The sequence below is a fragment of the Perca fluviatilis genome, chromosome 3 (assembly GCF_010015445.1).
Source record: "Perca fluviatilis chromosome 3, GENO_Pfluv_1.0, whole genome shotgun sequence".
Classification (NCBI taxonomy): domain Eukaryota; kingdom Metazoa; phylum Chordata; class Actinopteri; order Perciformes; family Percidae; genus Perca; species Perca fluviatilis.
In genome coordinates this window covers 40,377,572-40,401,057 of record NC_053114.1, presented here as the reverse complement: position 1 = coordinate 40,401,057, position 23,486 = coordinate 40,377,572, and the positions used below count along the sequence as shown (strand labels likewise).

The 23,486-nt window shown below is 41.5% G+C and overlaps 2 protein-coding genes across 4 annotated transcripts in view; one reads left to right on the top strand and one right to left on the bottom strand.

Moving 5' to 3' along the window:
* Positions 1-14,961, top strand: part of LOC120556512 (Golgi apparatus protein 1-like) — a 29,967-nt gene extending 15,006 nt beyond the window's left edge. Inside the window, exons 9-27 of the mRNA XM_039796156.1 lie at positions 488-609; positions 700-801; positions 1,693-1,846; positions 2,795-2,812; positions 5,228-5,365; positions 6,454-6,540; positions 6,622-6,684; positions 7,422-7,535; positions 7,788-7,876; positions 8,027-8,144; positions 8,784-8,876; positions 8,994-9,131; positions 10,509-10,632; positions 10,746-10,888; positions 11,172-11,198; positions 11,380-11,526; positions 12,169-12,289; positions 12,405-12,511; positions 14,543-14,961. Coding sequence (XP_039652090.1) covers positions 488-609; positions 700-801; positions 1,693-1,846; positions 2,795-2,812; positions 5,228-5,365; positions 6,454-6,540; positions 6,622-6,684; positions 7,422-7,535; positions 7,788-7,876; positions 8,027-8,144; positions 8,784-8,876; positions 8,994-9,131; positions 10,509-10,632; positions 10,746-10,888; positions 11,172-11,198; positions 11,380-11,526; positions 12,169-12,289; positions 12,405-12,511; positions 14,543-14,710 — 2,073 coding nt within the window. The 3' untranslated portion in view covers positions 14,711-14,961. The remainder of the gene's footprint in view (positions 1-487; positions 610-699; positions 802-1,692; positions 1,847-2,794; positions 2,813-5,227; positions 5,366-6,453; positions 6,541-6,621; positions 6,685-7,421; positions 7,536-7,787; positions 7,877-8,026; positions 8,145-8,783; positions 8,877-8,993; positions 9,132-10,508; positions 10,633-10,745; positions 10,889-11,171; positions 11,199-11,379; positions 11,527-12,168; positions 12,290-12,404; positions 12,512-14,542) is intronic.
* A 4,163-nt stretch (positions 14,962-19,124) lies between these two features.
* pacsin3 (protein kinase C and casein kinase substrate in neurons 3) overlaps positions 19,125-23,486 on the bottom strand; it is a 46,153-nt gene continuing 41,791 nt past the window's right edge. For all 3 annotated transcript variants that reach the window (XM_039794745.1, XM_039794743.1, XM_039794744.1), the window contains one exon: positions 19,125-21,325. In XM_039794745.1, the coding sequence (XP_039650679.1) occupies positions 21,311-21,325 (15 nt within the window). In that variant the 3' untranslated portion in view covers positions 19,125-21,310. The remainder of the gene's footprint in view (positions 21,326-23,486) is intronic.

Sequence of the window (23,486 nt, the reverse complement as noted above, 5' to 3'; positions counted from 1 at the left end):
CACATACATCGGCATAAATCATTCAGTGTTCCAGCTTTCAGTTGTCAGGCTCAACTGATAGATTTAATGTCTTTGTGGCTAAAACTGCCTGTTCAGTTTAAAATTAAGAATGTTACATTTTGTGCGAAGTCCTCCAAAAACTTAAAGCGCTTTTTTCTGTATGACTTATTTCACGCTTGTGTGTGTGTAAAAAATAAAAATAAATAAAAATTCCAGGGATTTCCAAATTGGACCTGCTGCTTTGTAGCAAAGTAGTTACACCGGTGCTTTATGGGATATTCTGCAAGAAAATAAGTTTTGAAAATGACAGAAAAAAAAAATCTTGTTGTACCAACTATATCATATAAACTACAATGTTTTAAACATATCGGGCAGTATTGTGTATCACTGGGGGTTTCATAGGTTTATCAATAAATAAAATCTAGAAATCTAGATAAAATCCAGCTGCTGACATTAGATGTTTTCCTACTCTTTGTTTCCGCTGCAGCTGCAGACTTTGATCCAGTCTACCGACCCCGTAGCCGACTACAGGATCGACCGAGCGCTCAACGAGGCCTGCGAGTCCGTCATCCAGACCGCCTGCAAACACATCCGCACCGGAGACCCAATGTGAGCTGCTTATATACACCTACATACAGTGCGCATATTACTACCTTATGTCAAAATGATCATTTGTGTTCTCGCTCTCTCTCTCTCTAGGATCCTGTCATGCCTGATGGAGCACCTGTACACAGAGAAGATGGTGGAGGACTGTGAGCACCGGCTGTTGGAGCTGCAGTATTTCATATCCAGAGACTGGAAGTGAGTCTGCATCCACAAACATCTTCTGCTCTTCACCTTTTTAACATTATTGATAGGACTATTAATATCCCACAGATGCAATGGAAAAAAAAAAAGTTAAATCTTGAATTTGGAAACAGTTTGACAAAATGATCTTAACTCAAGTTCCACTTACTTGCTTTTTCCAGAGTCTTTATCAACATTTGAGTCATGAGATTAGAATGTCGAAAGGAAAAATGAGAGGTTAAACAGATATCTCAGATGTCTGTGGTGTCACTTTATTCATTTTCAAGAATGGTGTTTATCTTGTTTTTTGGACTTTAACTCTTCAAATATTGTTTCCTCAGAGTTTAATCTCTGAATTCCTTCAGAAATCTGAATCCCCAAACTATGACTAGTCCAGTCTACTATAGGGTTGGGTATCTATTTGGATTTTTACAATTCCGAACCAGTACTTTAAAACGATTCAGATTCCTAAAGCGATTCTTGAAAAACTGAAAAATGACATGTAGATGTAATGAAGATGTAATGTTTACTAGTGATCACGTGCAGTGAATGGTTAATATGCTCTCATGTCCGTTTTGGTGAGCCCAGAGGGAAAATATGGTATTTTAAAAGTAGCCTACATTTACGGCAGCTAGCTAACGGTAGACTAAAGAGTGTGATAATTTTACGTCCATTTCGGAGCGACGGAGGGGAAAATATTTTAGTCCGACACATTAAGTGGAACCGAAATTTGCGTTCTAATCCAGTCCGATTCCTACCGGTTGTGTAGGAACCGGTTCCTTAGTGGAACCGGGTTTTGGTACCCAACCCTAGTCTACTACTAGTCTAACGCTAATGCTTTTTCTTTAACACGGAGGACAGAAGTCGTGGGATAACACGGATAAAGTCCCTCTGTTTGTCTTTCAGACTGGACCCCACCCTGTATAAGAAGTGTCAGGGTGACGCTGCTCGCCTCTGCCACACACACGGCTGGAACGAGACCAGCGAGCTGATGCCGCCGGGCGCCGTCTTCTCCTGCCTGTACCGCCACGCCTACCGCTCCGAGGAGCAGGGACGCCGGGTACGACTAGAAACGCACTCTTTATTTATTTTTTCTTCTAATGCTGGAAAACTCTCTGGCCTTTAAATGTGATGCCAGCTAGGGCTGCAACTTCATAGTCAATTAATCTGTCAATTACTTTTTGGTCTATAAAATGTCAGAAAATACGGATCAGTGTTTCCCAAAGCCCCGTCCTCAAATGTCTTGTTTTGTCCACAACTTAAAGATATTCGACTAAATGTTACAGAGGAGTGAAGAAACTAGAAAATATTCACTTTTAAAGGTGCCCTGCCACACAAAACCGTTTACTTGTATTTTTTTTAAATATGTTCGGTCCATATGTGTTTGTGTTATGTCGTGAATGTGAAAATGAACTGCTACCTCCTCTGTCAGCTCTAGCCACTGAAAAGAAATAAGCGGAGAAATCGGGTCAATTACAAAAGCTGGTCAGTGTGACGTGGCGTCGCCTGAACTCATTACTATTTATGAGCTCGCCCAGTTGGGCTGGGTAAAGGATGCTGATAGCCAGGCATTGGCTAGCTGTTAGCCAATCAGAGTCAAGCAGCTTAGCTCATTGAATATTAATTTGAACTGGCACAAATCGAGCTGAGTCTTCCTGCAGGCTTTCTATACCACGCTAGAATGGCTTGCAACAAGGTAACAAAGGTATTTTTTCCACAATGTGTTAGATGTTAGAGTCCGTGGTAGAACTTCAGACATTACCACAAAGTAATGAAATATGTGCGGCAGGCCACCTTTTTAAGAAGCTGGAATCAGAAATTTTACTTTTATTTTCATAAAAAATGTAATCTAAAAGTTGACAAATAATTGATTAATCTTTGCAGCTCTAATCCCAGCGAGAGGTTTTCATGTATTTTGGCTTCATTTGATCACTTTGAACTCTCACTCTATCTGACAGCAGGATCAGCAGGTGTAACTCTGGTGTTTTTTGTTTTTTAAATTTAACAGGTAAATTCAACCGAGCAGGTACGTGTTTCACCTAAAGCAGTCGGTATTGATGCTGGTAATGGGGCTAAATTGATGATGACGACGGCAAAGATTTAATCAATGTCTGTCACTCCCTGCCAGGCCGGGGTGATTTGATGTGATGGGGTGTGTTTGTGTGACTTCCTGCTCCACAAGCAGTGCCAGTTTGTCGCCCTGTCTGCAGCAACTTAAATCACTAATTTAATTTAGCGGGAAATTGAATAAACCATAAATGTAATTTTTCATGTTATAGCCTATTTAGTGTTGCATTGCCAGACCTTCCTCCACCAGCGCTGCAGAGGAAGGTCTGGCTAGTCCACGCAGCATTCTGGGATGGGAGACAAACGTTCTCTGGTTTATCGGCATTTCTTTAAACCAATCCCAACTGTCATGGGCGGCGCTAAGCTGCGTACGGAGCCCAGGTGTCGCTCCTATATAGCCTCGAAGGAACTTGTTTTGGTAGAACGTGTACGTGCAAAAGTTGCTTTAGTCGTGCAACAGAAAACTCAGATTGGACAATCTAGCTAGCTGTCTGGATTTACCCTGCAGAGATCTGAGGAGCAGTTAACCATAGTGCTCAGAAATCCACCGGAGTTTAAAATGCTAAAGAAAGCTTAAGGTAACGGACATCCGGCGGAGTTTCCGGCGGCAAAGGAGCAATCCTGGAAGTAAAACGTCGTGGTGGATATAGACTATAGCCTATTAAATACAAGCAGACTTCATTATTTTTCTGTACTTTGGCCCAGTTATGCTCTGAGCTAAATGTTAACATCAAAAGGCTAACATGCTGATGTTTAACAGGTATAATATTGAGATGCATTGCATGCTAATGTTTGCTAATTAATTAGCACTAAACACAGAGTTCAGCTAAGGCTGATGGGAATGCAGGTATTTGGTCAAAAACGCATGAAAGTATTAGACAGATTAAAGGTTTGACCTGATGGTGGCGCCAGATTGAAAAATCAGAGGATCAACAAATTATTACGATCCCTGAGAGGAACATGGATGTCTGTACATTTTATTTTTGATAATCCATCCATTAGTTAAGATATTTCACTTAAAACCAAAAAAATGTCAACCTCAGGGTGGCTCTTAAGGAAAAGTCAGGAGATCACCAAAGTCATTATAATTGTTATATCTCTTCTTTCTTTCTTTTTTTCTTTCGGGTGGGCCAAATTCTGTGGATCAATCATGGCTTGCAAAGTGGTAGTTGGCTGCCCACGCCCCACCCCCTGCCTCCCCACCCTCCCCTCTCTCCTCCTCAATAGCTTCAGACACAGAAATGGCACATACTAAGGAAAGCTCATTGTGGGACTGGCTCTAGTGGCTGTAATTCTGAATTTAGGGAAAGAGACTTCAGATACAGTATTAGGGGACCACTAAGGCCTATATAAAAGAGACTTCAGATACAGTATTAGGGGAACACTAAGGTCTATATAAAAGACTTCAGATACAGTGTTAGGGGACCACTGAGGCCTATATAAAAGCATCCAAAAACTAGCATGTCATGGGACCTTTTAATAAACTCTGAAAATGGCTTACTGTTTTTTGGCAATTTTGTGGGATATCACAGAGCTGGTCTTGACTGCTGCCTTGTTGCCGTCTCTGCATCAGTGAAGTTGTATTTCTCTGTGTTTAGTATTGGAGTGGCGATTCAAATTATAATCCTTTTTAACACAGCGATCTGTTCTCCGCGAACTAAGCACACAGCTTTACCTTTGACTTGAGTAAATAAATAGAAGTCCATGTTTGGTTAAAAACTCAGCACTCTGTATCAACCTTTTTCTTTCTTTCCCATGAGCTGACATTTTTGAGGGATAACTGCTCATTCACGTCCATGCTAACCTCTCTCGTGAACTCAGTTCGCGGCTCGCCGACACAGGTCTGAAACATTGCAGTTCTTCTTCTACTTCTTTTAATTGCGACTTGAAACCAGAGAAGCTGCATACGTTCACACAAAAAAAGTAACAACATAAAACTAGTTAAAGTAAAAGCAATGCAGTTGTATTCCATGCAGGATGTACACTTATTGACGTCTCATTGCTAACTTCATTGACCTCACGCGGGCCGGTTAGGGCTGCCCAAAGGGCCGGATGTGGCCTTGGGGGCCGTACAATGCCCAGGTCTGTAATAAAGTATGCTTGAAAAATACTTTCATAAAGAGTTGTCCTGTCAGAACTACAATATGACGGGAAACTACAGACTTGGATGTTAAAAGTCAGAAACTGGTAATTACGGGACCTGAATGCGTCGTTGGGGGCTGGGTAATACATTTTGTGTGTGTGTGTGTGTGTGTGTGTGTGTGTGTGTGTGTGTGTGTGTGTGTGTGTGTGTGTGTTTTTTTTTTTTTTTTTTGTGTGTGTGTGTGTGTGTGTGTGTGTGTGTGTGTGTGTGTGTGTGTGTGTGTGTGTGCAGTTATCTCGGGACTGTAAGATGGAGGTTCAGAGGATTCTCCGCCAGAGGGCGCTGGATGTGAAGTTGGACCCTGATCTGCAGAGACGCTGCATGACCGACCTCGGCAAGTGGTGCAGCGAGAAGACAGACACTGGACAGGTGAGACGGACGGACACACACACACACATACTGTTACGACTGCTGATTTCTGTCACTACAGTTTGACTTTAACCCAGTGGTGGATGTCTGAGCGCCATCTGTTGGTTCGTCACAGGGATGGATGCAGTGTAAACTTCCCCGAACCAAATGCAAAGCAGGACAGGATATTAACCTTTCCCTAAACTCCCTTCTTTTCAGGAATATACACACGGCAAAACACAAGCAGCCATTCAAGATCTTTATGTGAGCAAACTACCGTGTTTTGATTTAAATCAGAAACTGTCTGATCGCACAGTAATTAAATAACCGTATGAATCTAAGCAAGCATTTCTTGACAGTTTTCGGTACTTGATGTAACCGATGGTGGATGCTTCGACTGTATAAGTGAAAACCTCTATCGCCACCTGGTGGCCGGCTGCACCATATGTCATAAATCCCCCTCTTCATATCAGATGGGACGTGGGCCAAAAATCAATGTGCATGCCAAATACATTTTTCCCAAAAAGAGAGTTTCTGTCATTTAGGAAGTTCACACTATCTGTTAAAGTGTCCATTCTTCTGATGAGTTTGGTTTGTATTATTTGATGCTATAAACACGGGGTGAAACGTCATGATTGACAGCTGTGATTGACTCGCGATTGGTTGGGCGGGTTCATGGGCGGGACCTGGATAGCTCTCTTCTACCGCCAGATTCCTACTGCGCAGACTCTGGCTCCACAATTACAAGATGGCAGCGCCCGTACCCGGGACATTTTGGCTTCACTTTTGTACAGTGGGAGGAAGTGGAGACGGGGCGTCGGTCTTTGTATAGACCCAATCTCAGTGTTTGTTTACAATAACACTCTTATGGTTCATCATAATGTCTCGTTTTACACCCAATTGTGTTTGTTTACAATGACAATTCCTCGGGAACCTTGAAGTAAACAAACCATTTAAAGCTCTTACAGGAAGGTTTTGCATGTTGTAGCCATTTAAAAGCTGTGTGTGTGTGTGTGTGTGTGTGTGTGTGTGTGTGTGTGTGTGTGTGTGTGTGTGTGTGTGTGTGTGTCTGTGTGTGTCTTTTTTTTTTTTTTTTTTTTTTTTTTTAGGAGCTGGAGTGTCTTCAGGATCATTTGGAGGACCTGGTGTCGGCCTGCAGGGAGGTCGTGGGCAACCTGACCGAGCTGGAGTCAGAGGTCATACATATTAAGTGGAAATCAGAATTATTGTTCACCTGATCAGCTCATGTGTTGATCCACGTGTTTCTTTGTCTGCAGGACATCCAGATTGACGCTCTGCTCATCAAAGCCTGTGAGCCCGTCGCTCAGGCCTACTGCCATGTGAGTACTGCACTTTCCTATGTGTGTACGGGGGGGGACAAAACACCTGGTAATCTAATGAAAGCATACACTAGCCGTGCAATTTGCAATGAATCCGAATTTTGTGAAAATTGGCAAAAATAGATTTGTCGCTCGGCAGGTCTTCACATACAAAAAGGGATTTGCCGTTTTGGTGCGCAGCCGTGACAATAAACTTAGTAAGAGAAAGTAGAATAAAATGTATTGTACTGCAAGAGTCAATATAAAATAGGAAGTTACAATAAGAAATATGAAAAAGGTATTAAATATATGTGAAATGATCTGTTTGGAAAATGAGAAGAGCTGTACGGTGTTTAAAATTAAGAGGATGAAAAGTGCAAATGTTGAGAGAATAAAGAATAAGTACAATGTGCAAAATCATTTATAATAAGCTTACCATGTTGAAGTGGTCAGGTGAAGGTTTTGACTTAACACTGCAGTCATTTTAACACCTTTTTTTAACACCTTTGTCACCAAGCAATAATTCTTAATTTCATTTCCCAAGGAATCATTAGGACAAAACTCTTCTGACAAAAATCCACAAAACTAAAGTTGCTCCCTTCTCATGCAGACATTCTGCTAAAATATCAACTTCTAAGATCTCATAATGGCCACCGGATTGCTGTAAAATACATTGCTGAATGCTTTTGATTTTAGGTGTGTTTATGGTTTGTTTCCTTTAAGGATATGTAAATAACTGTGTGTGTGTGTGTTTGCAGGATGTAGCTGCTAACCAGATCGATACAGGTGATCTGATGGAGTGTTTGGTTCAGAACAAACACCAGAAGGAGATGAACGACAAGTGTACAGTCGGTGTTACACACTTCCAGCTGGTCAGTTACCATGTCAACATCTGCTTCTCTTTACTTCTCTGCTCTGTTACTTAACTTTTTTTCCTGGTTCCACTTCCATTACTCAAATGAAACTTAAATTGAAAAGTTTTCATATTGAGTTAATTGAGGAGACACCAAATGATCGTACTGTGTCTCGTGACCCTTTTTTTGTTGCTTCTGCCAACAAGGTTTTCAGTCCGGTTGATATCTTAAAAAGGTGAGGTGTTTGTATTGTGAAATCCCAACTTCCAGGTTCAAATGAAGGATTTCCGGTTCTCCTATAAGTTCAAGATGGCCTGTAAGGAGGACGTTCTCCGCTTGTGTCCAAACATCAAGAAAAAGTGAGTTTGATTTCCATGAAAACGTCCATAAAATTGAAAAATGTCCCTTTTTGTTTTGTCCTCTGTGAGCAGCCAGAAATTATTTTCTGCGTCCAGTTGATCAACTTTAAATAAACCTAATAGACACTTTCCTCGTCCGTCGCGCCGCAGGGTGGACGTCGTCCTCTGTCTCAGCTCCACGGTGAAGAACGACACGCTGCAGGAGGCCAGGGAGCAGCGGGTTTCACTCAAATGTCGTAAACAGCTGCGTGTGGAGGAGCTGGAGATGGTATGCGCACACACACACACGCACAAAATGTATTACCCAGCCCCTAATGACTCATTCAGTTACTGTAATTACCAGTTTCTGACTTGTAACATTCAAGTCTGTAGTTTCCTGTCTCTCTCTCTCTCACACACACACACACACACACACACACACACACACACACACACACACACACACACACACACACACACACACACACACACACACACACACCTTGGTGCTTGATGCCCTGGCATTACTGGTAAATTTTCCAGCTAAAAATTGAAAAAAGTGACAAATGTCAGAAAAAGCTTCAAAAACGCAGGAAAAAAATAGACATCATAAAAAGTGACCCAAAAACTTGGAAAAGTGACAACGTCGGAAAGTGAGAGTATCGAAAAAAGAACACCAAAATGATAGGAAAATTAGAATTTAAAATTTTGACCCAGAAAAACAAAAAGTTGCATGGGTGACGGGAAGACAACACAAGGGTTAAAAGACTTAAAAACCCAAAGTTACAAGCATGAGACCAAAGTGCATCTCTGTGTATTTATGCGAGCGAAATAAACTAAACTGAACCGTGAAACTTTGCAGCCAAACGCATTTGTCAGCTCAAACTCCCAATGTAGTTCTCCTCTCTCCTCTCTCCTCCCCTCTCAGTCGGAGGACATCCGGTTGGAGCCGGAGTTGTACGATCCCTGCAAGTCCGACATCAGTCGCCTGTGTCCCAACGTGGCCTTCGGTAACGCTCAGGTGAGGAGCGTCAGACCCAGAAGACGCGGCTGAAAGATAACCTTTTGTAAGTGTTTCTGGTGTTCTACTCTTCCTCTCTCTCTCCCCCCCTCCTCCCCCTCTGCTGCTGCTCCTCAGATGATCGAGTGTCTGAAGGAGCAGAAGAAGCAGCTGAGTCCTCGCTGCCACCAGCGGATCTTCAGGCTGCAGGAAGTGGAGATGACCGACCCCGAGCTCGACTACCAGCTGATGAGAGTCTGCAAGCAGATGATCAAGGTGACGATCGCCGCAGACGTTGACCGCGCGCACGTGCCGTAAAAGTGCGCGCGCCGTTTTTTCCGTTGCAGCGAGGGACTATCGGCTACATTTTGGCTGCGCTCACTTTTTTTTTGTTTTACATTTAGATCGTTTGGGCAGCGTGTGAAGGTGTAGACAATCTGGCTCAACAGTTGCTTTCGCTGTAGCGACGCCACCGCGTTCCCAGATAGGATTGGGCATCGAGATCCGGTTCCAACTTGGAATCGTTCCCAAAATTACGATTCGGTTCCATTGCTCCAAGAACCCAAATCACCAGCAGATCCACTTCAACATATGTCATAGGACATATTGGACGACTCAGAAAAGATCAGTCTCCAAAGGCAGTTTGTTCTGCCAACCTGAACAAACTGGAACTTTCCTGCACATGGTCTGGGAGTCTGAACAGGTGCATGAGTTCTGGAATAAAACATCAATAATATCTGATGTGATAGGATGTCGAATTCCTACTGACCGGTAGGTTTGGGCATCAAGAACAGGTTCCTACTTGCAATCGTTTCTTTATTGGAATCGTTTGGAGGATTTGGTTTCAGATCTGATCACTGGGTTCCATATTTAACATGCCCAAGTTTTGGTTTCCGTAGCAGCCAGGCGCTTGTTGTGTTGGACAGTAAGCGGCGCTCTAGTGTGGCTTTATTTTACATTGAAAAAGCCCCGTCAAACTGCAACCCACCTTTTGAATCAAAATAAAACTTTCCTCTTATTTGTGAAATAAGCCTGTGACCCGTTTCAACTCCACCCCTCAAAGAATCGGAATCATAATTTTACATCCGAAAATTACGAGGTCGCAATTGGAATCAGAATCGTTAATATCCAAACGATGTCCAAGGGTGAGGGTTTTTGTTCTCGATCTGTTGTGTTTGTATGTTGTAAATATATTAAAAAAAAACCCGCAATAACAGATTTATCTAAAAAAAAAATAGATAAATTACAATTCCATTGGAATATTTTGTTTTATTGGAATAGTTTTGGAAAATTTGGTTGCCAAACCCGATTATCGGTTCCAAATTGAATACTAAAGTTTTAGTTTCCGTAGCGACCGACGTACTTCCAGGCGCTCGGTGGTGCGTTGCAGCCGTGGATCGGCAGTCAGCGGCGCTCTAAAGCGTGACTTCATTTTAGGCTGAAAAAGCCCGGTGAAACTGTACATCGCCCTTGAATCAAAAATGTTTTCCTCTCATCTGTGAAATAAGCGTGTGACCCAATTCAGCTCCACCCCTCAAAGAATCCAAATTGTTGGCGCCCACATCCCTATTCCCAGATCTCTGTACGCTGTAATAAAGTGCCGTAACGAGCCTTCAGGTGTACCGGTTGTTGACGGAAACCTCTCTCCTGCAGCGGTTCTGTACCGAAGCGGATGCCAGAAACGTCCTCCAGTGTCTGAAACAGAACAAGAACAGCGAGCTGATGGATCCCAAGTGTAAACAGATGATCACCAAGAGACAGATCACGCAGAACACGGGTCAGTGAAAGGGTTAGGAATACTACTGGGGAGATGTAGCGAGTCTGAGCCTGATCTGACTCCTCCTCCTCCTCCTCCTCCTCCTCCTCCTCCTCCTCTTCTTCCTCCTCCAGACTACAGGTTGAACCCGCTGTTGAGAAAAGCTTGTCGAGCCGACATCCCAAAGTTCTGCCAGCCCATCCTGAACAAGGCCAGCGACGACAGCGAGCTGGAGGGCCAGGTCATCGCCTGCCTCAAACTCAAATACGCCGACCAGGTCAGAACACGACCACATCCCAATCGGCTTCCTAAAACCTCCTGGTGGGGAGTCCAGTCATATCGAACTATTACAGAAACCTTTTAGACAGGCAATCAGACTGGCAAAACGTCCAATAAAAAGATAAGGCTAAAATCAAACCGGCAATAAATACAGCGTGACGGTACGGGTAGGTTAAAGTTGAATCCTAAAAAGTGGCGTTGGTTTTGAGATGACGGTACTGTACGTGGTTTCTATGATGGTTGTCTTGATTAGTGTGTTTTGTGGCTGGGCTTTGGTTCAGAAGTTGTCTTCAGACTCACGAAGACCAGTAAATAGTGATTTGATTCCCTTTGATTTTGATTTGATTATTTCTAACGCACTTTGTTTACCCTCCTTTTCTCCTGTCCTCCTTTCTCATTCTCGTTCCTTTCCTTTCCTCCCTCTTATCTCTGCCCCTTTCCCTCTCTCCATCTCTTTGTTTTTCCCTCCTCCTCTCTCCTGTTTCCTCTCCTCTCTCCGTGTCCTCCTCTCCTCTCCTCCCCCCTCAGATCTCCAGGTTGTGTGCGGAGGAGGCAGCAGCTCAGGAGCAGACCGGTCAGGTGGAAGAGTGTCTGAAAGTCAACTTGCTGAAAATCAAACTGGAAGCTTGTAAAAGGGTAAAAAAGTATTATTTACTATTATTGTTTTGCCCGGTGCACTAATTTAGAATTATTTGGCCCAAAATAGTCTTGACTATCTGTGTGTCTTGATATTTATTCACAAATCCTCAAAGTCTGTGGATGGGTGGAAATGATTGGAGCTGAACTATTGTTTTGTAATCTCAAATCTCAAAAGACTTGAGTGTTGATGCATGAACTTTCCAAAACCGACTGACCGTTTCAGGTCATCTTGTATCCAACTACCTGAGTTAGTCACATCACTGATTCTAAGTAAGTTACATTGGTATTACTGTGAATGTGGTAATGCAGTGACTGTATCTACAGGGACAATTTTTTTTTTTTTTAAATATCCTCCTGTTGGTGTGTTCAGGTGTCTGTGGACTGTAGGAAAAAAGCATTAATTAACCAAGAAACCAGCGTTTTGCTTCAGAAAACATTGACACAAGTTTGTAAAGCCTGCATGGACTTTTGTTGGAAAAGGTTTAAAATGTCTTTAAATGTTTTCTTTTCTTCTGCTTTTTAACTTCCTTTTTAAACTACTTTTCTAAATCTCACTTAGATGATTCAACATATGGTGTGAATGGATTAGGTGTTGGTGCAGCAACTCTCATCTTCCTCCTCCTTTTTTCTCTGTTCCAGGAAGTCCTGAACATGCTGAAGGAGAGCAAGGCGGACATATTTGTGGACCCGGTCCTCCACACAGCCTGCGCTCTGGACCTCAAACACCACTGTGCTGCCATCACGCCCGGCAGAGGACGACGTGGGTGCTTTCACACAATAGTTTTGGATTTGTACAGAACATGTTGGTTTGGGGGGGGTGAGATTATCCATGGTGTGTTTGTATGAAAACGGTTGCTCTCTCTCTCTCCGTCCAGAGATGTCGTGTCTGATTGAGGCGTTACAGGACAAGAGAGTTCGTCTGCAGCCCGAGTGTAAGAAAAGACTTCAAGACCGCATCGACATGTGGAGCTACGCTGCCAAGGTGCAACACCAGGGGTGGGGGCGGGGGGGTGGTTGGGGTGGTTGGGGCGCTTCACCTCACCTCATCTTTGTTTTTACTTTCATTTCATTCTTTAATTGTTCTAGTTCCGTGTCACAAAAAGGCATCAAATGCCATCTAAGATACATTTTAATGAACATGGTATGTGTATTACTGTTCTGTTTGTATATCAGCTCATTATCTTACACTTAAAGGTCCCACGACATTTTATATAGACCTTAGTGGTCCCCTAATACTGTATCTGAAGTCTCTTTTATATAGGCCTTAGTGGTCCCCTAATACTGTATCTGAAGTCTCTTTTATATAGACCTTAGTGGTCCCCTAATACTGTATCTGAAGTCTCTTTTATATAGACCTTAGTGGTCCCCTAATACTGTATCTGAAGTCTCTTTTATATAGACCTTAGTGGTCCCCTAATACTGTATCTGAAGTCTCTTTTATATAGACCTTAGTGGTCCCCTAATACTGTATCTGAAGTCTCTTTTATATAGGCCCTAGTGGTCCCCTAATACTGTATCTGAAGTCTCTTTTATATAGACCTTAGTGGTCCCCTAATACTGTATCTGAAGTCTCTTTTATATAGGCCTTAGTGGTCCCCTAATACTGTATCTGAAGTCTCTTTTATATAGACCTTAGTGGTCCCCTAATACTGTATCTGAAGTCTCTTTTTATATAGGCCTTAGTGGTCCCCTAATACTGTATCTGAAGTCTCTTTTATATAGACCTTAGTGGTCCCCTAATACTGTATCTGAAGTCTCTTTTATATAGACCTTAGTGGTCCCCTTAATACTGTATCTGAAGTCTCTTTTATATAGGCCTTAGTGGTCCCCTAATACTGTATCTGAAGTCTCTTTTATATAGACCTTAGTGGTCCCCTAATACTGTATCTGAAGTCTCTTTTATATAGACCTTAGTGGTCCCCTAATACTGTATCTGAAGTTTCTTTTATATAGGCCTTAGTGGTCCCCTAATACTGTATCTGAAGTCTCTTTTATATAGACCTTAGTGGTCCCCTAATACTGTATCTGAAGTCTCTTTTATATAGACCTTAGTGGTCCTCTAATACTGTATCTGAAGTCTCTTTTATATAGACCTTAGTGGTCCCCTAATACTGTATCTGAAGTCTCTTTTATATAGACCTTAGTGGTCCTCTAATACTGTATCTGAAGTCTCTTTTATATAGACCTTAGTGGTCCCCTAATACTGTATCTGAAGTCTCTTTTATATAGACCTTAGTGGTCCCCTAATACTGTATCTGAAGTCACTTTCCCGAAATTCAGCCTTGGTGCAGAATTACAGCCACTAGAGCCAGTCCCACAATGAGCTTTCCTTAGGATGTGCCATTTCTGTGTCTGTAGCTATTGAGGAGGAGAGAGGGGGGGCAAGGTGGAGGGTGGGGGTGTGGCCTTGACCAACTGCCACTTTGCTCGTTTGAAAGCAATGATGTCTCTCTCTCTCTCATGGGTGGGCCAAATTCTCTGGGGGGGCAAAGCAGAGAAAGGGGAGGTAACCTTTCTCCTTATGACCTCATCATTTTCTCAAAGGCAGAGCAGGATACCCAGGGCTCGGTTTACACCTATCACCATTTCTAGCCACTGGGGGACCATAGGCAGGCTGGGGGAACGCATATTAATGTTAAAAAACCTCATAAAGTGACATGCCTTTTTAAAGGAATATATTTGACGTTTTGGAAATTATACTTATTCGGTATTCTTAGTTTAGCATAAGCACTGGAAATGGGGAGCTAACTTGGCTTAGAAAGTTTAAGAAATACGCTTACCAGCAACTAGCATGTTGCATCTCATTTGTTCTCTTTTGAAATGCTGAGTTGTGGTTTTAGAGGAAGCGGTGTGTTAAAACCTTTCCTTGTCACCTAAAGAGAGATCCTCCCAGCTCCAGTTCCTCCATACAACTCTGCTCTTTGGTCTTTGAGCTGAGTGCTAATGTCCGTACGCTAACAGGCCGGCGTTGACCATCTTGGCTGACTTTTCGTCTTTGCGTCTGTCCTCCCAGGTGGCGCCGGCAGAGGGCTTCTCAGACCTGGCGGCGCAGGTGATGACCTCGCCTTCCAAGGACTACATCCTGCTCATGATCGCGCTGAGCGTGTGCGTCCTCTTCCTGGTGGGTCTGCTGTGTGGGCGGATCACCAAGCGAGTGACGAGGGAACTGAAGGACCGGTAGAGGACCAGAGCGCTCTAACAAAAGACTGACTCCTCGCACCTTCCTCCTCTTCCTCTTCTTCCTCCTCTTCGTCTCTCAGATGCACAGTGCCCACAATTGGAACTCCTCTGTTTATTGGCTGCTGCTGAATATTTGCATCAAAATGCAAAATGGTCCCCCCGACTCTCACGAAAAGCTTAAATTCCCTCCATTTGGGCATCTCCAAACTGATCGTCTGATTGGAGCGATTTTTGCCTTGATCGTACCATGCTCCCGGAATTTTCCGGCATCTTTTCGGTTTCCAAACCAGCGCTGTTGACGATGTGACTGAGGGCTGCTGCTTCTGAGGTTCGGATTGCTTTCCACTCGTTGAGTCCTGATGCTTTTTTTTGTGTGATATTTAACGGAGACTGGAGCATGTGGAGCAACAGGACGTTGTTGTTTTTTTTTTTTTTTTCTAAGTGACTGTGGCTGCCTGAATCGCACACGGAAAACTAAACTTTTGCGGTTGAATTCTTTGAGACGTTCCTGTTGCTTTTCTTCTAAACCATGAAGTCCCGTTCCTCTTCACTCCTGTACAGGATCACGTCCGGCTCGCCAGGTACGGCTCTCTGCATCTAGTCTTGGATCCTTGTGGATATTCTCACCCTGATCTGTGGCGTCCCCGGTTCTCTGTTGCCTTGAATGAACGCAATCTGTCCCATAACACACAGAGAGGCTTCATCTTCTGCATTATTTAACTGGACGTACCTGGGCACAAACATGAGCAGTTATTTTTATTTTTTTTCTGTAACGTGTAACTGATGATGTTCTCTGCATACAAAGCTCCTATTTTTATTATTTTTTTCCCCGAGGTCTGATAATGTAATGATCAATGACATACTGTAGGTCAGACTTGATTATTAAACCTGCACTGAGCTGCTAACATGAACATGATTTCCCCTCGGACTCCTTTACTCTGCAGGCCTTTGGGCCAGCTTCTAAAAACCTCTTGCCATGATTGAAGTTTTTTTTGTTTCTACCTTTTTTTTTTTTTTTTATTTATTTATTTTGTTTGTTTAAAGTGAATTTACACTCCTACATGTACACAAACCGATCAACTTCAGACATTGTGCTTAACATTGTCACTCAGAGGTAAAAATAATAATAAAAAAAAAGAATTCAGATGCCATTTTTACACAGAAGGTAAAAGGAAAGTTACTGAAGGATGTACACACAGATTGAAAACACACACACACTCCCACTTAGAACTTTAATTGTAACTCAAGAGATGCTAACATTTTGCATTTTAATTTATTTCCCTGATTGACGAAATATTTCATTTTGCACTTTAACTCTTGACGCCCGTCCCATCTGCAGTGCGCTGACATCACTGGACCAGAGCCTCATTCATCTCATTTGTAAAAAAAAAAATTCTAAAAAGTAACCTATGCTTTTCTTCTCAAATGTTTTGCAGCTTTTGGTTGTTTATTTGTGAATAATTTAAAAACAGGTTATCATACAGATGAGGAGTGTGCAGCATGTACACAAGATTATCTTGCCGACCCCGGGGTCCCGGACCCTGGGGTGGAGAACCACTGCTTTGAGATTTTCGAAGTCAGACGTCACGTGTTGAATCAGAGCGACGCAACGGGAAATAAAGCTCATCATAACCAGTTTTGTACGTGAAGTCTCAACGTGAACGCCACTCTCTCCGTACGCAGTTTATTTTCCTGTTAACATTATGCCATGTAATATGAAGACGTAACAGATTTATCATTGTGAAGTTTGATTTTGCTGTACAGAAAAAACAATTGTCAATTTAATAAAACTGTCTGCAGGTTTTCATATCTTTGGCTCAACCAGAGTTTTTTTTTTTTTATCTATATATTCATGTCCTTTTACTTAGGTTAATCAAACTGTTTTCATGCTGCTCTATTTATAAAAAAAAAAAGTGGAAAGTAACATTTATTTGGTACTTCTAATTTACTTGTAATTCCATTTTTTGCTCCTTAATACTTCTACTCCATTACATCTCAGTTATATATTAAACTTTTACTTCACTAAGTTTCTTTGCTAAATTTAGTTTCTAGTTCCATTGCAGATAATATTTTACCAAATGATGTAATAAAGATTAAGATAACAAACTTAGCACAAAAATTAAGGAAATGGTGCCCCATTTGTAAGGAACATTACATGCATTTGTGGGATGAGCAGCAGAGCTCCGTATGTGGGTTGCGCCCATGAAAAATTTGCCAAATCTTCTCTGCCAATGTCGAACGGCTTATTCAGCCATTGACTCGTTTGGTTGATTGGATGATTGAAGTTTGAAGAAACCAAGACATATTGGCAATTTAACAATTTATTAATTTCACAAACCAGAGCCTCAGTAGCGTGTGAAGAACCATACACAGCCACGACAGCCTGGCACCTCCTCCTCATGCTGGTCACACACTGCTGTGGGATGGCGTCCCATTCTTCAACCAGCAGTCCTGACCTCAAGCCCATTGAACCCTTGTGGGATCAGCTTGGGCGTGCTGTTCGTGCCAGTGACCGACACAACCACGTTGGCTGACTTGCGACAAATTACTGGTTGAAGAATGGGACGCCATCCCACAGCAGTGTGTGACCAGGCAGGCAACCAGCATGAGGAGGAGGTGCCAGGCTGTTGTGGCTGTATATGGTTCTTCCACACGCTACTGTAATGTCTTGTTCCTTCAAACTTCAATCATCCAATCCACCAAACGAGTCAATGGCAGAATAAGCTGTTTGGCATTGGCAGAGAAGATTTGGCAAATTTTTCATGGGCGCAACACACATACTCAACTTTTTTTTTTTTTTTTTTTTTTTCATCCCACAAATGCATGTTCCTTACAAATGGGGCACCATTTGAAAGGGAACTAAACAGGCTTTCCAACAGCATAAGATTTATTGCCAAAAAGCATTGTTACCACAGAGAAATAATCCACCAAACACAAATGTCCTTAATTTTTGTGCTAAGTTTATATACACACACAATGAGCTCCACCTTTACCAGCTGCAACATTAAAGTAATGAACACAATGATAATCTGTTATGTTATTCTGAAAAAGTGCCATTTTGCATAATTAGTACTTTTACTTTTGATACTTTAATTATTTTACTTTTACTAGTTACATTTTGAGTGCAGGACAACAGATTTTCAACAGTATTTCTACTGTAGTATTGCTGCCACTTTTACTTAAGTAAAACATGAGAGTACTTCTTCCACACCTGCTGTTAGATAAGAACTTTTAGAGGGGGTGAAAATGGTAAAACCAGCATCTGTTGTTATCAGAGTGCAGGTTGAACCACCAGATGGCACTAAGAAGATGTGAAACTCTCTGGACCGGGGGTCACCTCATCACACTAGACCAGTGATTTGCCCCCCCCCCCTAGGGGTTTATTACATTTCAAATGTTCAAAAACTGAGTTTTAACCGTTCAAAGCTCCCATTCCAGTATCACATTATGACATATTCGCCCCATGAATACATGTTTGAGTGCTCATATGCTCATTTTCAGGTTCATAATTGTATTTAGAGGTTATATCAGAATAGGTTTACATGGTTTACATTGCTGCAGATCCTCTTTTCACCCTGTGTTTTGAGCTAAGATATCCTACAAGCCATGCTCTAATGCACCGCTTGTTACTGGATAAGTTATTAACCTAGAAATCTAGACGCAGCCAGGGTCAAATTCAGGATTTATAAAGCAACATAGTTAACTGACAACTATCATTTTCAGCATCTTACTGAGAATTGTATAGAGAATAAATATAATGTATACGAAACACAATTTTGGCTGTTCATAGCATTATCTATTAATGTGATAAAAACAATCATTTTTACTATGTATTGGTATGTAATTTACAGTGGTGTAAGGTGCTGGAAAAAGCTTTAAAATGGACCTTGAAAGTGCTTGAATTTGACCTCGGAAAAGGTGTACGAACCCTGATTATAATGTGTGTTACAAAGTGACCATGTCTGTCTCTGAAGTAAAGGCTGGACTACAGTAGAGCTGTTTGGAGCAGTTTGTGAACAGTGTTTTCTGTTGGAGATGGTAAGTCCCTTTGGGGGGGACTTTGGGCTTTTTCACTATACTATATAACACAAAGGAAAGGGAAAAAGCCAAAACGCATAATATGAGCACTTTAAAGTCAGATTATAGAATAGTTTAGAGCACAGTTGTTAATCATATGATTCCACCGTAAAAGTTTATTGCCGTTCTGAGCCGTAGAAGTGCTCCAACTGTGACTAACGTAGCACTGTCTGTGGAAAAACTGAACGGGTTAGGGAACGCCCTAACCCTAACCCTTCCAGAACAAATGGCGCCTAAAATATTTCCTCCCAGTTACCAACTCTATAATGTTCTTACCTGTAATCTCTGCAGATACATTAATTACCATTGCACAGTATGAAAGCGAGAGGATAAAAGAGTCTGTTAAACCAACTGCAGAAAGCGCTTTATTGTTGCTTCCCACTTTATGTTCTGTACATGTTATAATTCTGGAAAGAAAGGGAAGGAACAAAGGAGCAGCACAGAAGTGTTAATCATCTCTATTATCTCTTATTATTCAGATTCATACGTAGGTTAGCTGAAGCGATGCTCAGCAGAGACAGAGGAGGCTCCCTCACACACTAACCACAAACTTAAAACAAAAAACTGAAAAATGATGATCACTTATTTCAGGTGTTTGAGGTGCGCGACGCGTGCTTCATGATCACAGCACAACTAGCAACACGCCACCTTCCGCAGGTTAAAGGACCCAAATCTAAACAGCCGGCCGTACTCTCCCTGCCTGTAGTCTGCCTAAACATGAAGAATGATTGCTAAGTTAAAAAGAAGAATAAATTAGAAAGTACATAAGTCGACTGTAAAAATGCTATTCTTAAAAAAAAAGAAACCGATAGCAGTTTACACCGTCCATGATCAAAATCAGTTGACTTAATCCAAACATACAGCTATCACATAAAAAAAAAAAAGAAATCAATAAAAGGAAAGAAAGTTAATTCAGTGTTGCACCTAAAATGTAAAAATATAAACTACAAAGTAACCGAAGCATACCGTTGTGGAGCTAAATGATCCAATCAGAAGTTAAAAGGTTTTAAAGGTAACAGGACATTCTACTGGTTTCTACGTTTCTGGCCTCGCTGACTAAGGCACAGACAGTCTTTTGTTAGATTTATTATTATTATAGTTCGATTTATTTGATCTTTTTGATTCCAAACCGGTTTGATTCATCCAGCTGCAGTTCCTCTAACATCCACTACGTGCTGGATCAAAGACTGCACTGACATCTACTGGAAATAAAAGTGCCCAGTTATCTATTCAAATATTTGTTTCACCCCACAAGAAGTTGATTTTATTCAATGATGAGAATACTAAGGCTTTCGTAATAATAGTTTGACATTTTGGGAAACAAATTACTTTATTTTTCTTTCTTTCTCTGCCCAGAGTTACATGTGAAGATCAAAACCTCTATCATATCTCATGCAAGGCTACAGCCGGTTAGGTTAGCTTAGCATAACAACTGGAAACAGCTAGCCCGGCTCAAATCAAAATCAAAGCCTTTTCGACCCCGTCAGCGTTTGACGTTAGCAATCAAGAGTCTTAACTTCGTAATCGTTGCTTCTTTCCAAAAATGCACCCAACTTACACCTCAATGTTTTTATGCATCCACGCTTGTAACTTCGACATTTTATTTATTACAAGTTATTGTTGTTAATCTTTTATGCCGATGATTCAACAGTGAGAGTTGCACGCCACTCCGGAATGTCGGGATGCTCACGTTAACGTCGTCTGTGCGAAAAACAAAACCAATGGGACTTTTACTTCCAAAGTCTGTAAAACTCCCAGTCGTTATGCTAAGCTAAGCTAACAGGCTGCTAGTTTTACCCTAATATGAGATATGAGAGTTGTATGCATCTTCTCAGCTAACTCTGCAAGAAAATGAATAAGCCTATTTCCCAAAATGTCAAACAATTGTCTATAATAAAAAGAAGCAAAAAAAAAATAAAATCGATTGACAGATGTTTCAGCCAATCACAGCCAGCTGTCGTGGTTGCTCTCACTGCTGCACCGCCCAGGTTTTGTCCTCTTTGATTAAATGTGGATTTTCTGACTCTAGTAACCGAAAATGATGACGAGCAGAAAACCAAAAATCCAGAGTTTTGATCAAAGGTCCCGTCAAGAGAACTTGGGTCCAAGTTTCTCTACGGCGTCTGTTTGTGTTGGCCGGCCTCCGACTGACTTCTCTTCGCCCGTAGAGCTTCTTTCAAACAACAATGTCGTTGACCTCATGCTGAGTCAACAGCCTTTCACAACGAGTGGACTTTTCCCCACTTGGCTGAGTTCCAAAAACGCAGCTCAAAACAACAAAAAAAAAAAATCTAACTCAGTGACGAGTTCAAAAACGGTCTGGGTTCACGGTCTACATGTCAGCACTAATAGCTTTTGATTGGTCCTGGCATCTTGAGTGTAGTTGTACCGTTGGCTGGGTGACCAGCAGAGAGGGCGGGCCATCAGGACGCCACGGCCTGGACGTAGTTGGCGGGGTAGAGGCCCACTTTGCCGTTGCTCAGCTGTCCTTTACACCAGCCCTGCTCGTCTTCCTCGCCCATCTTCAGCAGCTCCTCGCCTGGAGGGAAGATGGTGGCCACCAACGTTAAATCAAAGCAATGCTTTAAATATTGAACACTGGAAGTAAGAGGGAGCATTCATTTGTGATAAATACCAATGAAAACTATCTCTTATCTCTCTCTAACCCTTGTGTTGTCCTCTGGTCAAATTTGACCCCTTTTCAAAGTATCTATATCAAAAATATGGGTTTCTTTCAACCAAATTGCCCAAAAATAACATGGATAGTTCCGTACACGAAACGGGCTATAATTATGCATCAACATTTCCTCTGATATTAGCTAGTAGCTAAAATAATTCATAATTTCTGGGTCTTTTAACAAAAAATGTAGGCAGAATTTAATATGAGTTTTTTTTACCATGACTTCCAAAGAAAAAAAATGTAAAACTAGCAGTGATAAGTTGGAATGAAGAAGATGTAAACACACAATTAGGTGATAATTTATACTTTATGCTTAATAAAACAGGCAAAACAGACCGGGTCCATTTTTTCCATGGTTGAAGACAACACAAGGGTTTAAAAAAATGAAATGAATAAAAGAATAACCAGTAAAAAAAATAAACATAACACACACTAGACCCGTTCGTAAAAGGGTTGGGAAAAAAATCTAGGCTTGTCAAGTCCTACCCCCCAGTCTACACCAAGCCAAGAAGATAAACTAGAACTAAACTGTCCCAGTTCATCAGTGACCTGGTCCTGGTTCAGGATAAGCTAGCTGAGCTCGGCTAAGCTTTTCCAAACTAAGGTCTCCCCCTCTGTGGTCCCATCAGCTTTCATTACCTCAGTGTCCCTCAGACAACCCCCCCCCCCCTCCTAAAGACCTGAGAGTTTTATCACCAAACGCTGCAGCTTTCAGCTAAATGTTTATCGTTTCACAGCACAATATGGTTCATATACAGTACAGGTCAAAGGTTTGGACACACCTTCTCATTCAATGTGTTTCTTTATTTTCATGACTATTTACATTGTAGATTCTCACTGAAGACATCAAAACTATGAATGAACACATATGGAATTATGTACATAACAAAAAAGTGTGAAATAACTGAAAACATGTCTTATATTTTAGATTCCTCAAAGTAGCCACCCTTTGCTTTTTTGATAGCGCTGCAAACCCTTGGTGTTCTCTCAATGAGCTTCATGAGGTAGTCACCTGAAATGGTTTTACCTTCACAGGTGTGCTTTGTCAGGGTTAATTAGTGAAATTATTTACCTTATTAATAAAAAAGCAAAGGGTGGCTACTTTGAAGAAACTAGAATATAAGACATGTTTTCAGTTATTTCACACTTTTTTGTTAAGTACATAATTCCATATGTGTTCATTCATAGTTTTGATGCCTTCAGTGAGAATCTACAATGTAGTCATGTAATAGTCATGAAAATAAAAAGGAAATGCATTTGAATGAGAAGGTGTGTCCAAACTTTTGGCCTGTACTGTATGTTGTAACGAATTTTGCCAAAAGGCAGCTGTGTGGAGTATAGGAGAATATGGGAATAATAATCTTCCAAGCATCAGAAAAACTCAATACACACAGAGAAACTGTTGCCATAAAGATCTTTTGATAAATAGGGGGTGATAGGGAGTTTTTCCTCGCCACTGTTGCTCTGCTTGCTCTTGGGGGAATTATTAGAATTGTTGGGGCTTTGTAAATTATAGAGTGTGGTCTAGACCTACTCTATCTGTAAAGTGTCTCGAGATAACTCTTGTTATGATTTGATACTATAAATAAAATTGAATTGAAAAATAAAATTGAATTAAAAGAGCTCATTTGCTCTGAAAAGAAAAACAAATCTGCATATTTGACTGTTAATACTTTCATGTCTATATGGTGAATACTGTATGTCTGATGACACCGATTCATCAAACAACAAAGAATGTTGATGTGTGCGTTTTCCCCAAACTTTCTTCCTTTTGAACATTTGTTTCTTTACTATATTAGCATTCAATTAGCGTTCTTGATATATCAAACATCCAGTGGATCGGGAAGAGAAAACCCCTCCGAGAAGGGTTTATTTCCAACAAGAACACCTGTGTGAGTATTTAATAAAGCTTTAGTTTTTTCATTCCACACTAAAAGAGAAACTACAGCAGGAGATTGTTCCATCAAAATAAAAGCATCAACTGTCAGTTCTGAAACACGTTATAAAATGCTTTTTCTTT